We start from the raw sequence: 17,092 nt of genomic DNA on the forward strand, positions 1-17,092 counted from the left end.
TATATATATATACAGGGTGATGAAAAAGTCGCATTCAAAATTGCAAAATGAGTTCCAGGAAAAAATTCTAAGATAGCACTTCTTGTTCTTTTTTCAAAATTCGCAATAGTTTTTAAATTAATTGAAATTAACTATATTGAAAAGTCACGATAAATTTGAAAAATTTGATCGCCATTTCTGTCACGCGGCCAACTTCTCTATTGAAAAAAAATCAAAAGAATAGCTAACTTTAGCCTAAATGTCATGAAGTGATTTGTCAATTAAAAAAAATTCAGTCTTCATTGACAAATCCAAAATGGTTGTGTATACACATCAAGAATATAAAAATATGCTTAAATGTCATACATTAACGGGCGGTAATTGTCATCGTGCAGCTGAAATGTATAAGGAAAAGTACGCCGATGATCAACGGTTTCCCGGGCACCAAGTCATCACCCGGTTAATTATTCGAATTAACGAAGGAGGGCCAATGGTGCCTGACAATAAAAATATCTCCGGCAGACCGAGATCAAAAAGAACAGCGGTCATGGAAGAAAATATTTTAGAATATGTTCGCGAACATCCTCGAACTGGTTTAAGACAAGTCGCGAGAAAATTCAAGGTGTCTTATTCTATAGTGCAGGCGACGGTAAAAAAAGAAAGGTAGTTTAGTTAAAATAATAATAATACTAATAATAATAAATTACAATTTATTTATTAATTATACATATAATTATTATAATAATAATTAAATTAGAATAGGTTAAATAAAGAAATAAAATATCAAAATAATCAAAAATAATATAAATATATAATAAATATACAAATAATATACAAATAAATATACAAAATACAAAAATCATACATAGGACACAGTATACAAAAATAATAAAATAAATTTATATACAAAAACAATAAATCTAAGAAAAATACAAAAGTAATAAAAAGAAATAAAGAACAATTTATCAACAATTTACCTCACATCATCTAATGCGATGATATAAAATATAATAATAAATAGAGAAATAATGGAAGGGTAAAAGTTAAATGAAATGAAGTGTAGTGAAGTGTGTTAAGGTATAGTGAAATAAAATTAAGTATAGGGAAGTGAAGTGTATTGAGGTGAAATGAAGTGTTGTGAAGTCAAGTGTATTGAGGTGAAATGAAATGAAGTATAGTGAAGTGTATTGAGGTGAAATGAAATGAAGTGTAGTGACGTGTGTTGAGGTATAGTGAAATGAAATTAAGTATAGGGAAGTGAAGTGTATTGAGGTGAAATGAAGTGTTGTGAAGTCAAGTGTATTGAGGTGAAATGAAATGAAGTATAGTGAAGTGTATTGAGGTGAAATGAAATGAAGTATAGTGAAGTGTGTTGAGGTATAGTGAAATGAAATTAAGTATAGGGAAGTGAAGTGTATTGAGGTGAAATGAAGTGTTGTGAAGTGAAGTGTATTGAGGTAAAATGAAATGAAGTATAGTGAAGTGTATTGAGGTGAAATGAAATGAAGTATAGTGAAGTGAAGTAAAGTGAAATTATAAAATAGCACCTCTGTTGTGCTAGAAAATATTTTTCCATCAAAACTAAAATCAATTAAAAAATAATTTTAATAATCAATAAATTAAATTAATTGTTTATAATATATTTTAATAAATTTTCTAATTTCATCGACAGGTTGCATGATTATAGCTTTACGAGGGTCCAAACCTTAAGTCATCAAAATGATTGCCGGAGACGGTTAAAATTTTGCAAGTGGCTCGTAAGACGATACGAGCGTGACCCCAGTTTTGTGAATAACATCCTTTTCACTGACGAGTCATGTTTTGCTAGAGAAGGCCCGTTCAACTATAAAACGGAACATTATTGGAGTGATAGAAATTTGTTTTTAGAGATGCCACGTAATAATCAAAACAGATTGTCTGTGAATCTGTGGGCAGGAATTATAGATGGCCGATTGGTAAGCATCTTATACAACACCAATTCTTGGAGAAAAACATTGGCAACGTTTTCTTGATTTTCCCCACGTGGAAAGACTTCTAGGAAAGTGCTCCTGGGAAATTCGGTGGGATTCTGATTAAATTCCGATTGGAATTTTTCTGATTTTTTTAAATATTAATTTTTACATAATTATATCGGATTTTTTTGTTATTATTAATATATGATAATATTAGCAGAAAAATCCAAAGGATGTTATCCAATATCATTATGTAAAAATTAAGATTTAAAAAATTAGCAAAATTCCAAACGGGATTCAATCAGAATTTCAACTAATAATTCTAAAACATTAAAGAAATAATAACAACCCTAAGACATAGTTGAAAATTAAATTTTTTTTTCCATTTTCATACGTCCTTCAGATTTTTCATTTAAAAAATTTTAATTTCTTCTTTTTAGATCGGTCCTTTCCAAATTAATGGATATTTAAATGGTGATCGATATAATGACTTCTTAGTCAGACATCTTCCTCGTTTATTAAGAGCCAGTGGAATTAAGAAAGAGAGAAAGCATTGGTTGATGCAAGATGGAGTACCATCCCATAGAAGTGCGAAAGTAATGAAAACCCTTCGAAAAAGATATGGAAAAAGGATGATCGCACTAGGAACTCGAAGAGAGTGGCCCCCAAGGTCGCCCGATTTAAACCCATGCGACTTCTTCCTTTGGGGGCATGTGAAAGCTCATATTTATGCCAACCCTATTGTAAGCGAAGAACAGTTACACCAAAAAATTAGAGAAGCATTTTTGACTGTTACTTCTGAAATGTTGCAGAGATGCACCTTGAATTTAATCAGACGGGCAAGGTGCTGTATTGAAGCGAAAGGAGACACTTTTGAAAGCTTGCTTCCAAGGCACATCAGATACAATTTATCTGAAAATTAAAGGCATATCTGGTTTGATGACTACGGGGCATCACGAAAAACATGTTTCTGTCACAAAAATAGTACCGACCCCCTCTCTCTCTCTCTCTCGCTCTCTCTCTGTAGCTCTCTCTCGCTCTCTCTCTCGCTCTCTCTCTGTAGCTCTCTCTCAATCTCTCTCTGTAGCTCTCTCTCTATCTCTCTCCCTCTCTCTATCTCTCTCTGTAGCTCTCTCTATCTCTCTCTGTAGCTCTCCCTCTCTCTCTCTCTGTAGCTCTCTGCAGCTCTCTCTCTCTCTCTCTGTAGCTCTCTGCAGCTCTCTCTGTAGCTCTTGCAATGACTTTAAATTTTTGAATTATTATTATTATTACTTTTGTTAACATTATTATTATTTTTAATTATTATTATTATTTGATTGATAATTTTTTCACTTATATAATAAAATTATTTTAAAACAAAGTAAGTGTTTTTTTGCAAAATTTAAAAATATTTTTATAAAAATGGTGTCAATTTTTTATTTTTTAAGAATTTAAAAGTACATAAAAAAACAATAATACTTTAAAAACATTGTAAAAGAAACAATCAACAACGGAATGTAATTTTTTTTTTAATTGGACATTTTTTCATTCCTCAAATTGTTGCAAAATTTCGTGACGCATTTATTAAATTTGATTGTTGTTAGCCTTTTCTCTTCACGGCTATGTCGAAATACGAAAACTGCAAAAAGAAACAGTCATTACATTATTAGTTTTAATTTCAGAATTATAATCATATCATCAAACGTCTCAGATCCCTTATAGTTCCAGATATTTAAGGATATCTTACTTTACCTTCTACAGTGTTTAAAACGTTTTCAGGGATAGCCTCATGATTCCCCTTTCCCGTTCGGGACATTGATTTTAATTTTTCTTTCCCAAATAAATACACCAATAATTTAGTCGTCATTTTTTTAGGGTTATTTTTCAAGGACATTAAATTTTTTTCTTCCATCAGAGTAACAAATATACCACTTCCTTCAATAATTTCAACTTTATTTTCATTAACTTCAGGAATCTGCGCATCGTTTTCAGCATCTTGAAGCGAACTGTCATCTTTTGGTTCTTCATTTATAGCTCCTTCTGCAACTGCAGGTTCTTCATTTGGAGCTTTTCGCGCAGCTGCAATATGAAACGGTTATTTTTTATAAAGAAATCATAAGAAATGAAAAAATTAAATTTCAAGAAATATGAAAAAATTGTAGGAGTTTTTTAAGTTATGAAATTCAAATGTTTTGAATATTAAGAAAATGAAAATTTTATTTATTTACAATTTTTTTAAAATTTGTAATGTCAAAAAAAATTTTTTTTATTTAGATGAATTGAATTCCAATTTCTTTTTGAAAATTTAATATAACCAAAAAATTAAAATTCTATAAATTTTAGTATTTAAATGTTTTTAGAGATTGAAATTATAATCAGCGATCATAAAATCCTTTAGGTACTTTGTTTTATAAAATCATAATCAGTTTAAAAATTTTTATCTGTTTAAAAAAGTACCAAAATTCATAGATTATTATAAATAATTACCATTCAGCATTTTTTGTCCGCAAATGTAGCCTGCAGCATTGACTTCCAGTGTTTCTAACCACTCTTTGTCATCTAATAAGAATGTTGAAATTTTTAAGTAAAAATATTTGTCAAAATTTTCTGGAATTTAAAAATTATATCAAAAATTGAATTATTAAAAATATATCTGCGAAATAGAAGTTACCATTAACCGCAATTATCTTTGCTTTGTAAGATTTCCTTCCCCATGAAATGAAAGCAGTAGAATTTTTCCTTTTTACAATATCCGTTTCTTCAACGATGCTTACAGTTTTTTCGGAAACCCAATAAACAAGATAAAACATTTTTGTTTATTAACCTTTATTTTTAACTGACAAGCGACTTTCAGAAAACTCAAAGAGTAAATTTTTGAAAATATGAAACAGGTTAAACAAAACACTATTTAAATGTTACGAGGATGAAAAAGAAGTTCCTTGATAAAAAAATATCAGCAATTTTTAAAAAGCATCGATTTTCAGCGCCAAAAATATGCAATAACTTCAAAATATTTTTATCGAACATTTTGCCAGTAGTTCATTTAAAAGCTTTTAATGTATTTTAAGACATAATTGGTTTAATAAAAATAAAACGAAAATTGTAGAATATTATATTTTTATTAATACTATCGATAATATCGAAATAAAACATAGAGTTTCAGTTATTTTTTTTTAAGTTGACATAAAAAGTAAATAAATAAAAAAAATGGATTGGGTTTGTATAAAATATATTGAAGAATGCCCTGGACACAAAAACAACAAATCATACATTTTACCATTATCCGATGTAGAAATTGAAAGCGAAGAATTTAATACTAGAACAACATATTTAGCAAAATGTTTCCGAAATAAGAATAAATGGTGTCGTGCACTAATTGCGTTCATCGAAAAGAACAGTAACTTATTTTTCAATTTACTCTAAGCATGTTTTATAGACTAATTTTCATTTCAAATGTATATATTAACATATTTAAAGTATGAATAAATTATAAATACAATTATGTTAGGTTAATTTTGAGTTCAAAATTAAATGTAAATTATCGTAAAAATGAATGATAACGTGCAAAACTAAAAATATAAAAATTCTATTTTACAAATACACATATGACTATTTTATACGAATATATGTATATGTGGAACAGGTCTAATTCATACTTTAATAGACTTCAAACCAATTAATCTATATACTATTAAACTATATGATTAAAATAATTGTTGGTTAAAAATAATAATAGTTTGATTAAATTATAAATTAACTATCAAATACACAAACAGTTTTATTAAAAACACACATACTGTCATTTTCATATTTTGTTACATTTTCTCAAACATGATCTTGAAAAAAACAGGCACAAAATATAAGGCTATAGAAAGAAAAAATAAGTATAGATTGAAGTATCCTCCAATGAAACAACTTGACATAAATGATGGATCCTCCTTTGAAGAAGGAATACACGCTGAGAAGGTAACAATTGTGAAATAGTAGCAACAGAGGTATCCGTCAAGTCCTAAAACTGATATTAAAAGATGCGATCCATTAAGTCCTAAAATTAAACCTTATAGATGTGATCCATTAAGTCCTAAAATTAAACATTATAGATGTGATCCATCAAGTCCTAAAATTGATCCCAAAAGATGTGATCCATCAAGTCATAAACCTGATCCTAAGAAATCAGATTCATCAAGTCCTAAAACTGATCATAAAAAATGAGATCCATCAAGTCCTAAACCAGATCCTAAAAGATGTGATCCATCAAGTCCTAAAACTGATCCTAAAAGATGTGATCCATCAAGTCCTAAAACTGATCTTAAAGATGTGATCCATCAACTCCTAAAATTGATCCTAAAAGATATGATCAATCACGTCCTAAAACTGATCCTAAAAGATGTGATCCATCAACTCCGAAAACAGATCTTAAAAGATGAGATCCATCAAGTCCTAAAAATGATCCTAAAAGACGTGATCCATCAAGTCCTAAAACAGATCCTAAAAGATGTGATCCATCAAGTCCTAAAACTGATCCTAAAAGATGAGATCCATCAAGTCCTAAAATTGAAACTTATAGATGTGATCCATCAAGTCCTAAAACTGATCCTAAAACATGTGATCCATCAAGTCCTAAAACTGATCCTTAACCTTTAAAGTGCATCGTTGAAAAATCGATCATTCAGCGCATCGCGGGTGCCTGACACCCAAGTGACTTTGAAGGTTGTTTACTCAGCCGCTATTGAATATTTTGTTACAAAAATTTTATCCTACATGGTTTAACATATCTATTTTAGTATGCAAGTAGCACTTTAATCATTTATTCATTTTAATGATGGCATCACATATCCGATTTTTTCGAATTAAGTAATGTTTTCGAAAGTCCGAAAATTGGGCTGGGTGTCAAACACCCCCCATGCACTTTAAAGGTTAAAGATGAGATCCATCAAGTCCTAACCTTGAACCTTATAGATGTTATCCATCAAGTCCTATGACTGATCCTAAACGATGTGATCCATTAAGTCCTAAAATTGAACCTTATAGATGTGATCCATCAAGTCCTAAAACTGATCCTAAAACATGTGATCCATCAAGTCCTAAAACTGATACTAAAAGATGAGATCCATCAAGTCCTAAAATTGAACCTTATAGATGTGATCCATCAAGTCCTAAAACTGATCCTAAAAGATGTGAACCATCAAGTCCTAAAACTGATCCTAAACGATGAGATCCATCAAGTCCTATAATTAATCCTAAAATATGTGATCCATCAAGCCCAAAAACTGATCCTAAAAGATGAGATCCATCAAGTCCTAAAATTGATCCTAAAAGATGAGATCCATCAAGTCCTAAAACTAATCCTAAAAGATGAGATCCATCAAGTCCTAAAACTAATCCTAAAAGATGAGATCCATCAAGTCCTAAAATTGATCCTAAAATATTTGATCCATCAAGTCCTGAAACTGATCCTAAAAGATGAGATCCATCAAGTCCTAAAACTGATCCTAAACGATGTGATCCATCAAGTCCTAAAACTGATCCTAAAAGATGAGATCCATCAAGTCCTAACCTTGAACCTTATAGATGTTATCCATCAAGTCCTAAAACAGATCCTAAAAGATGTGATCCATCAAGTCCTAAAACTGATCCTAAGAGATGAGATCTATCAAGTCCTAAAACTGATCCTAAAACATGTGATCCATCAAGTCCTAAAACTGATCCTTAAAGATGAGATCTATCAAGTCCTAACCTTGAACCTTATAGATGTTATCCATCAAGTCCTATAACTGATCCTAAACGATGTGATCCATTAAGACCTAAAATTGAACCTTATAGATGTGATCCATCAAGTCCTAAAACTGATCCTAAAACATGTGATCCATCAAGTCCTAAAACTGATCCTAAAAGATGAGATCCATCAAGTCCTAAAATTGAAACTTATAGATGTGATCCATCAAGTCCTAAAACTGATCCTAAAACATGTGATCCATCAAGTCCTAAAACTGATCCTTAAAGATGAGATCCATCAAGTCCTAACCTTGAACCTTATAGATGTTATCCATCAAGTCCTATAACTGATCCTAAACGATGTGATCCATTAAGACCTAAAATTGAACCTTATAGATGTGATCCATCAAGTCCTAAAACTGATCCTAAAACATGTGATCCATCAAGTCCTAAAACTGATCCTAAAAGATGAGATCCATCAAGTCCTAACCTTGAACCTTATAGATGTTATCCATCAAGTCCTATAACTGATCCTAAACGATGTGATCCATTAAGTCCTAAAATTGAACCTTATAGATGTGATCCATCAAGTCCTAAAACTGATCCTAAAACATGTGATCCATCAAGTCCTAAAACTGATCCTAAAAGATGAGATCCATCAAGTCCTAAAATTGAACCTTATAGATGTGATCCATCAAGTCTTATGACTGATCCTGAACGATGTGATCCATTAAGTCCTAAAATTGAACCTTATAGATGTGATCCATCAAGTCCTAAAACTGATCCTAAAACATGTGATCCATCAAGTCCTAAAACTGATCCTAAAAGATGAGATCCATCAAGTCCTAAAATTGAACCTTATACATGTGATCCATCAAGTCCTAAACCTGATCCTAAAAGATGTGATCCATCAAGTCCTAAAACTGATCCTAAACGATGAGATCCATCAAGTCCTAAAATTGAACCTTATACATGTGATCCATCAAGTCCTAAACCTGATCCTAAAAGATGTGATCCATCAAGTCCTAAAACTGATCCTAAAACATGTGATCCATCAAGTCCTAAAACTGATCCTAAAAGATGTGATCCATCAAGTCCTAAAACTGATCCTAAACGATGAGATCCATCAAGTCCTATAATTAATCCTAAAATATGTGATCCATCAAGCCCAAAAACTGATCCTAAAAGATGAGATCCATCAAGTCCTAAAATTGATCCTAAAAGATGAGATCCATCAAGTCCTAAAACTAATCCTAAAAGATGAGATCCATCAAGTCCTAAAACTAATCCTAAAAGATGAGATCCATCAAGTCCTAAAATTGATCCTAAAATATTTGATCCATCAAGTCCTGAAACTGATCCTAAAAGATGAGATCCATCAAGTCCTAAAACTGATCCTAAACGATGTGATCCATCAAGTCCTAAAACTGATCCTAAAAGATGAGATCCATCAAGTCCTAACCTTGAACCTTATAGATGTTATCCATCAAGTCCTAAAACAGATCCTAAAAGATGTGATCCATCAAGTCCTAAAACTGATCCTAAGAGATGAGATCTATCAAGTCCTAAAACTGATCCTAAAACATGTGATCCATCAAGTCCTAAAACTGATCCTTAAAGATGAGATCCATCAAGTCCTAACCTTGAACCTTATAGATGTTATCCATCAAGTCCTATAACTGATCCTAAACGATGTGATCCATTAAGTCCTAAAATTGAACCTTATAGATGTGATCCATCAAGTCCTAAAACTGATCCTAAAACATGTGATCCATAAAGTCCTAAAACTGATCCTAAAAGATGAGATCCATCAAGTCCTAAAATTGAACCTTATAGATGTGATCCATCAAGTCCTAAAACTGATCCTAAAAGATGTGATCCATCAAGTCCTAAAACTGATCCTAAACGATGAGATCCATCAAGTCCTATAATTAATCCTAAAATATGTGATCCATCAAGCCCAAAAACTGATCCTAAAAGATGAGATCCATCAAGTCCTAAAATTGATCCTAAGAGATGAGATCCATCAAGTCCTAAAACTAATCCTAAAAGATGAGATCCATCATGTCCTAAAATTGATCCTAAAATATTTGATGCATCAAGTCCTAAAATTGATCCTAAAATATGTGATCCATCAAGCCCAAAAACTGATCCTAAAAGATGAGATCCATCAAGTCCTAAAATTGATCCTAAAAGATGAGATCCATCAAGTCCTAAAACTAATCCTAAAAGATGAGATCCATCAAGTCCTAAAACTAATCCTAAAAGATGAGATCCATCAAGTCCTAAAATTGATCCTAAAATATTTGATCCATCAAGTCCTGAAACTGATCCTAAAAGATGAGATCCATCAAGTCCTAAAACTGATCCTAAACGATGTGATCCATCAAGTCCTAAAACTAATCCTAAAAGATGAGATCCATCAAGTCCTAAAATTGATCCTAAAATATTTGATCCATCAAGTCCTGAAACTGATCCTAAAAGATGAGATCCATCAAGTCCTAAAACTGATCCTTAAAGATGAGATCCATCAAGTCCTAACCTTGAACCTTATAGATGTTATCCATCAAGTCTTATGACTGATCCTGAACGATGTGATCCATTAAGTCCTAAAATTGAACCTTATAGATGTGATCCATCAAGTCCTAAAACTGATCCTAAAACATGTGATCCATCAAGTCCTAAAACTGATCCTAAAAGATGAGATCCATCAAGTCCTAAAATTGAACCTTATACATGTGATCCATCAAGTCCTAAACCTGATCCTAAAAGATGTGATCCATCAAGTCCTAAAACTGATCCTAAACGATGAGATCCATCAAGTCCTAAAATTGAACCTTATACATGTGATCCATCAAGTCCTAAACCTGATCCTAAAAGATGTGATCCATCAAGTCCTAAAACTGATCCTAAAACATGTGATCCATCAAGTCCTAAAACTGATCCTAAAAGATGTGATCCATCAAGTCCTAAAACTGATCCTAAACGATGAGATCCATCAAGTCCTATAATTAATCCTAAAATATGTGATCCATCAAGCCCAAAAACTGATCCTAAAAGATGAGATCCATCAAGTCCTAAAATTGATCCTAAAAGATGAGATCCATCAAGTCCTAAAACTAATCCTAAAAGATGAGATCCATCAAGTCCTAAAACTAATCCTAAAAGATGAGATCCATCAAGTCCTAAAATTGATCCTAAAATATTTGATCCATCAAGTCCTGAAACTGATCCTAAAAGATGAGATCCATCAAGTCCTAAAACTGATCCTAAACGATGTGATCCATCAAGTCCTAAAACTGATCCTAAAAGATGAGATCCATCAAGTCCTAACCTTGAACCTTATAGATGTTATCCATCAAGTCCTAAAACAGATCCTAAAAGATGTGATCCATCAAGTCCTAAAACTGATCCTAAGAGATGAGATCTATCAAGTCCTAAAACTGATCCTAAAACATGTGATCCATCAAGTCCTAAAACTGATCTTTAAAGATGAGATCCATCAAGTCCTAACCTTGAACCTTATAGATGTTATCCATCAAGTCCTATAACTGATCCTAAACGATGTGATCCATCAAGTCCTTAAACTGATCCTAAATGATCAGATCCATCAAGACCTAAAATTGATCCTAAAAGTTGTTATCCATCAAGTCCTAAAACTAAACCTAAAAGATGTGATCCATCAAGTCCTAAAACAGATCCTAAAAGATGTGATCCATCAAGTCCTAAAATTGAACCTTATAGATGTTATCCATCAAGTCCTACAACAGATCCTAAAAGATGTGATCCATCAAGTCCTGAAACTGATCCTAAAAGATGAGATCCATCAAGTCCTAAAATTGAACATTATAGATGTGATCCATCAAGTCCTAAAACTGATCCTAAAAGATGAGATCCATCAAGTCCTAAAACAGATCCTAAAAGATGTGATCCATCAAGTCCTGAAACTGATCCTAAAAGATGAGATCCATCAAGTCCTAAAATTGAACATTATAGATGTGATCCATCAAGTCCTAAAACTGATCCTAAAAGATGAGATCCATCAAGTCCTAAAACAGATCCTAAAAGATGTGATCCATCAAGTCCTGAAACTGATCCTAAAAGATGAGATCCATCAAGTCCTAAAATTGAACATTATAGATGTGATCCATCAAGTCCTAAAACTGATCCTAAAAGATGAGATCCATCAAGTCCTAAAACTGATCCTAAAAGATGAGATCCATCAAGTCCTAAAACAGATCCTAAAAGATGTGATCCATCAAGTCCTGAAACTGATCCTAAAAGATGAGATCCATCAAGTCCTAAAATTGAACATTATAGATGTGATCCATCAAGTCCTAAAACTGATCCTAAAAGATGAGATCCATCAAGTCCTAAAACTGATCCTAAAAGATGAGATCCATCAAGTCCTAAAATTGAACCTTATAGATGTGATTCATCAAGTCCTAAAGCTGAACCAAAAAGATTTCAAGATAATGCCAAAATTCTTTTAAAAATGCTTTATTTTGTCTAGCTCCTAATCTAATCCCAAAACCATAGCTTATTTGATTTATTATTTTATTTGATAATCAGCCTTTTAATTTGTCTCTAATTTTCTTATTTTGATACTAGTTGTTACTAGAAGAAAAGAATCAAATTGCAAGATTAAGTAAACTAAAAGAAAAATATCTGTCATCTAAAGGACAATTTCAGAGTTATAGGGTTCAAAAGGTTCGTGTCGACATGGATGAGGATTATAACTTTGAAGAGGACGACGAAGCTGATTCTAATAGGATTAGAGAAATATTAGGACAACCAAAAAAAATAAGAAATGATGTTGACGAAGATAATAATAATAATAATGATGATGATGATGATGATGATGATGATGATGATGATGATGATGATGATGATGATGATGATGACGATGATGATAAAGATGATAGTGATAACTATAATGATTATAAAGACGATAAAGATGATAATTTTTATTTTGCATTTGTTCCAGAAAATATTAAAAAAATTCTTTTAAATGAAGGTATTTAAAATTAGTTGAAGCACGATGACAAAATTACTTTTTTTATATATCATAATTTTTTTGCTTATTTAGTGCTTATTTAACTGAAATGTTTCATTTAGATTCGGTAATGGAAGAATCTAAAAATAATTTTTCTACAAAAGTGAAGGGAACGAAAAGGAAAAATGAGTTGTTATCCTTCAATAATAATAAATATAAGGTAGATGCACTTTTGCCTGAAAATTCAAAGAAAATTCCAATTGTCAAAAAATTAAAGATAAAAAAAGAAAGTTTGGAAGATAATTTTTCTACACTATTCAAAAAAAAGAAAATTGAAAAAAATTCATTATGTTGCAATATTAATAATGAAGATACAATAGATGCACTTTTGCATAAAAATTCAAATGAAATTCCAATTCTCAAAAATGGAAATGATCCAAACCTTAAGGTATAGTACATTTATATGTAAAGACTTTTAATTATTTAAATTCAAAAAATATGAACAAACTAATATTCTCATCTGTCGATTTTTGAATATTAGTATGGCTCTTCCAATCAAATTGATCATCTCTTGAAAAAATCATTTAACTTATAACGTTCGTAGCTTTAAAAGTCAAATTTGAACATCTTTCTTAAAAAATTTTTTTATTAAAATCCAACAATTTTTTAAAACACTAGAAATTTTTGACCGTTATATTATTACAATTATCATTATTTACATTTTATAGTACAATTTCTTTTCAATTTTAGAGTGTAATGATAAACAAAGTGAACCATAAATTTTCAAACACTTGTGGAATGGATTCGTTGCTGGAGATTTTAATTGTTGCTACTATTGATAATTTAAAAGTTGAAAATTTAATTTCTCAGCTTCAAGCAATGAATACAACCATGAATTTAGTTTTATTCATAAAACAGAATGGTGTTAAAGAGGCTTATCTAAAAAGAGGAATAATTTTGAAGGAATTAATTAATAATTTAGATAAGAAGAAAATAACCTCGTATAAAAATAGCATTTTTGTCGAGTGTTCGATAAATGCGTTTTATTTATCGCAAAAGTTATTCGAAAACTTACCGCAGTCGCAAATATGCAGAAAATGTTTGAAATGTGGACAAATGAAAAAATACTTAAAAAGAGAGTTTTTATTGAATAACTCCTTTTTGGAAAATCCCCGTTCAGAAAGAAGTTTGTTCAATTTTTTTGAACCTGATAAATCCTGCTCAAAATGCTTGGGAATTGTAACAAGCACGTATGAATCTAGTGGTAAGATTAAAGAACCATCATAAAGGTGAAATTCATAATAATGATGAATAATAGAATGATTTCTAGAAGAAATTATTTTTAGGTTAACAAATTGATAAATTTTTGCCTGGAAAATTTTCTGCAAAAATTTATTGAGTCAAAAATTTTTAAAAACATTCTAGAAAAAAGAACATTATATTTTTTCAAACAGTTGATATAGCTCGGGTGGTGTATGGTTGAGTATGGTTAGTACTTCAGATGAGTGACCGCCGTGGTACTCGCCGTAGTCATGGTGTTTTTCATTGTAGTCGAGATATATTAATTGGGAAATTCAATGTCAATTATGTGTTTCTGATGACTTTTCAAATGTTCATTTAGAACTTGTCTGTTTTATAATCCTTTAAGAAAGCTGAAATAGAAAATGATTAAAATTTTATAATTTTCTATAAACTGTTTGATTAAATAATAAGTTTTTACATAAAATATCAGTATGAGTTAGTCTAATTAAATGCAACTTGTTAAAAATAAAGGTACATTTGTGTTCATGGAAATGGAAAAGGACGATGAAAAAATTAATTTAGAAAAAATTCCATCCAGCTTCCCTGATTTCGCCGGAAATGAAGAATATGAATTCATACTATTAGGCGTAATTAGGAATATAAATAATCTTCTAGAACCAACATGCAAAAATAAGAGGTTTAAAGTTGGCGCTGATTCACAAGGCATGATGGGTCATTATACAGCGATATGTAAAAGACAGAATATCTGGGTTGAAATTGATGATATTACCGGAATTCAAAGAAATTTGACAACTGAAGTGGCAAAAACAATTTTTATTGGGCTACTCATATATGCAAAAATTTCAAAAATATAAATTAATATAATAAATGTTCAAATTAATTTAATATCATATTAATATTAATCAGTTAAATGATTAATGATTTATACGTTAAATAATTTTTTATTATTATTGTTTATTAATATTTAATTAATTTAAATTCAGAATTATTAATTTAATTTATTCTGTGTATGTAAAATAAATTAACCCAATTTTTAACCTGCAAATTTTATTTAATTGTTTTCTACTTACCTTTACACAATTAATTATGAACAATGTTTCTCAATATGTATGTTATTCCTGTTTCTTTTTCCGGCACATCACTTTTTATTTTATATTTATTAGATTCAATAATAATCAAAATAGTATCTGAATAAACAGAACCTCTTTTTATAATTAAAAACCAAAATAAGCATGTGGTTTTCAATTAATTTTCTTTACAAATTGACAAATCACTTCATGACATTTAGGCTAAAGTTAGTCATTCTTTTGATTTTTTTTCCAATAGAGAAGTTGGCCGCGTGACAGAAATGGCGATCAAATTTTTCAAATTTATCGTGACTTTTCAATATAGTTAATTTCAATTAATTTAAAAACTATTGCGAATTTTGAAAAAAGAACAAGAAGTGCTATCTTAGAATTTTTTCCTGGAACTCATTTTGCAATTTTGAATGCGACTTTTTCATCACCCTGTATATATATATATATATATATATATATATATATATATATATATATATATATATATATATATATATATATATTTTCAAACTAAATTATTTTAAATTTCTTTTATCGATTTCTTATTATTATGCAAATTATTCACTTTCAAAATTTTACTTATTATTTTTGTTTCTAAACCAAAATAACTCTAAAAATGTGGATTTATTTAAAATTTTGCTAATTTATATATATATATATATATATCTAGATTTGGGAAGTTAAATTTAGAAAAATAAGATCAAAATCACAATAATATGAATCGTTAATGAAAAAATAAAGCAATTAATTTGCATCTGTTAATGTGTTATTTAGTTTAACCTTTAGAAAGTGGGTCTATAAGAGTATTTAAAATTCATTAAAAAGCAAGGACATTTGGAATCAATAATTGTAACAAAATTTATAGGTCATTCAAAATGAAATTCTATCTAAATATATATAAAGAAGAAAAAAAAAGTGAAATTTTCTCTATAATTAACAATATTATTGACTTTTGAATATTGAAAATCGTAATTCTTTTCTTGCGCTTTAAACGGATGAGCGAACTACTTTCCCTAAGAAAGATTCCGGAAGGGAATAAAATATATTCCGGTATTAAAACACGCATGTATTTTTTAGTTAATTTTGTTTTCTGCTAATTTTAATTTAATTTAATTCAATCAAAATTAAAAGAATTTTTTTTTCTCTTCTCAAAAAGAAGAAAAAAAACCAAAAATGTACAAAATTTTTCATAAACTATAAATATTTTATGTAATAATAATTTTAAGTTCAAAACCAAAAATTTCTACATAAAAGAAAATGTCACAATTAAGTGAAAAGATTGCAATATTTCAAGATGGTAAAATAGTCATTGCAATTTCCATGAAAAAGTACACATTATAATTCTATATGCCTTTCATTATAAAATTAATCGAAATTGCTTCCTTTGTGAACGTTAATTAGGGACATGCATCGTCAATTATCTTTTATAACCCGCTAAATTGTAAGCCATTGAGAAAATCTATTGCTTTTACAATAAAATTTGCAAAAACAATACCTACAAGGTTTCTAACGCATATACAATAGCGTGCTTTAAAAAAAAAATAAAGGTGTAAATAATAAAATTTTAATATATCCATAAAATTAAAATGATCTTAATATTATTTATAAAAATCAGTTTTTTTTCAAATTTTACGCTAACTGAATAAAACAGGAGCATAAATAAATAATCTGGAAAATAAAAAATTGATAAATACATTAATTTAATTGATAATAAAAATCTTACCGGCACTCCTGGTCCACGAAGAGCATTTACTGCAACGAATAGAAGCAGCAAAAGAGCCACCGAGCATCTTGAAAACCTCAGCTCCATTCTGGAAACAAAAATTTACTAATTGTTAATTGATAATTATTAATTATTAATTATTAAACAAACAATATTCTTACAGTTTAATTTTGATCAACTGAATCAATAATAATATAAATGTACCCAATATTCTCTATGCGGTCATAGTATCAGATAAACTGTTATAAAAAAAAATTGGATGCTGTAGTACGTGATAATTATAGTTTATTATTTTTTTAACTTTTTTTAAATTATGTAGGAGATGGATTTTGTACAAATTTCAAAATCTAGTTGCCATTATCAGACATTTTATAAAGCAGGTGCGAAGCAAAAAAAATTTTAATTT

At 29.7% G+C, this 17,092-nt stretch overlaps 2 protein-coding genes across 5 annotated transcripts in view; both read right to left on the reverse strand.

The window, feature by feature from the left end:
- The window catches only part of LOC127284790 (mucin-5AC-like), a 61,582-nt gene that overhangs the window by 40,572 nt on the left and 3,918 nt on the right, over positions 1-17,092 (reverse strand). For all 4 annotated transcript variants that reach the window (XM_051310458.1, XM_051310456.1, XM_051310459.1 and 1 more), the window contains exon 2: positions 16,687-16,774. In XM_051310458.1, coding sequence (XP_051166415.1) covers positions 16,687-16,773 — 87 coding nt within the window. In that variant the 5' untranslated portion in view covers position 16,774. The remainder of the gene's footprint in view (positions 1-16,686; positions 16,775-17,092) is intronic.
- On the reverse strand, positions 3,419-4,796 carry LOC127284791 (uncharacterized). The gene is made up of 4 exons (XM_051310461.1): positions 4,582-4,796; positions 4,398-4,469; positions 3,663-3,989; positions 3,419-3,549 (listed from the first exon to the last, which is right to left on the reverse strand). The coding sequence occupies exons 1-4, from the start codon at positions 4,718-4,720 to the stop codon at positions 3,440-3,442; spliced, it is 648 nt and encodes a 215-aa protein (XP_051166418.1). The 5' UTR covers positions 4,721-4,796; the 3' UTR covers positions 3,419-3,439.

This window comes from Leptopilina boulardi, unplaced genomic scaffold (assembly GCF_019393585.1).
Source record: "Leptopilina boulardi isolate dan_hultmark-lab unplaced genomic scaffold, ZJU_Lbou_2.1 LbouV2_325, whole genome shotgun sequence".
Taxonomy (NCBI): domain Eukaryota; kingdom Metazoa; phylum Arthropoda; class Insecta; order Hymenoptera; family Figitidae; genus Leptopilina; species Leptopilina boulardi.

Coding starts and splice junctions, on each gene's coding strand:
- LOC127284791 (XM_051310461.1), bottom strand. CDS start 4,720: ATGTTTTATCTTGTTTATTGGGTTTCCGAAAAAACTGTAAGCATCGTT. Junction 3,990..4,397: donor CGGACAAAAAATGCTGAATG/GTAATTATTTAT, acceptor TTCATATTGCAG/CTGCGCGAAAAGCTCCAAAT. Junction 3,550..3,662: donor CGTTTTAAACACTGTAGAAG/GTAAAGTAAGAT, acceptor TTCTTTTTGCAG/TTTTCGTATTTCGACATAGC.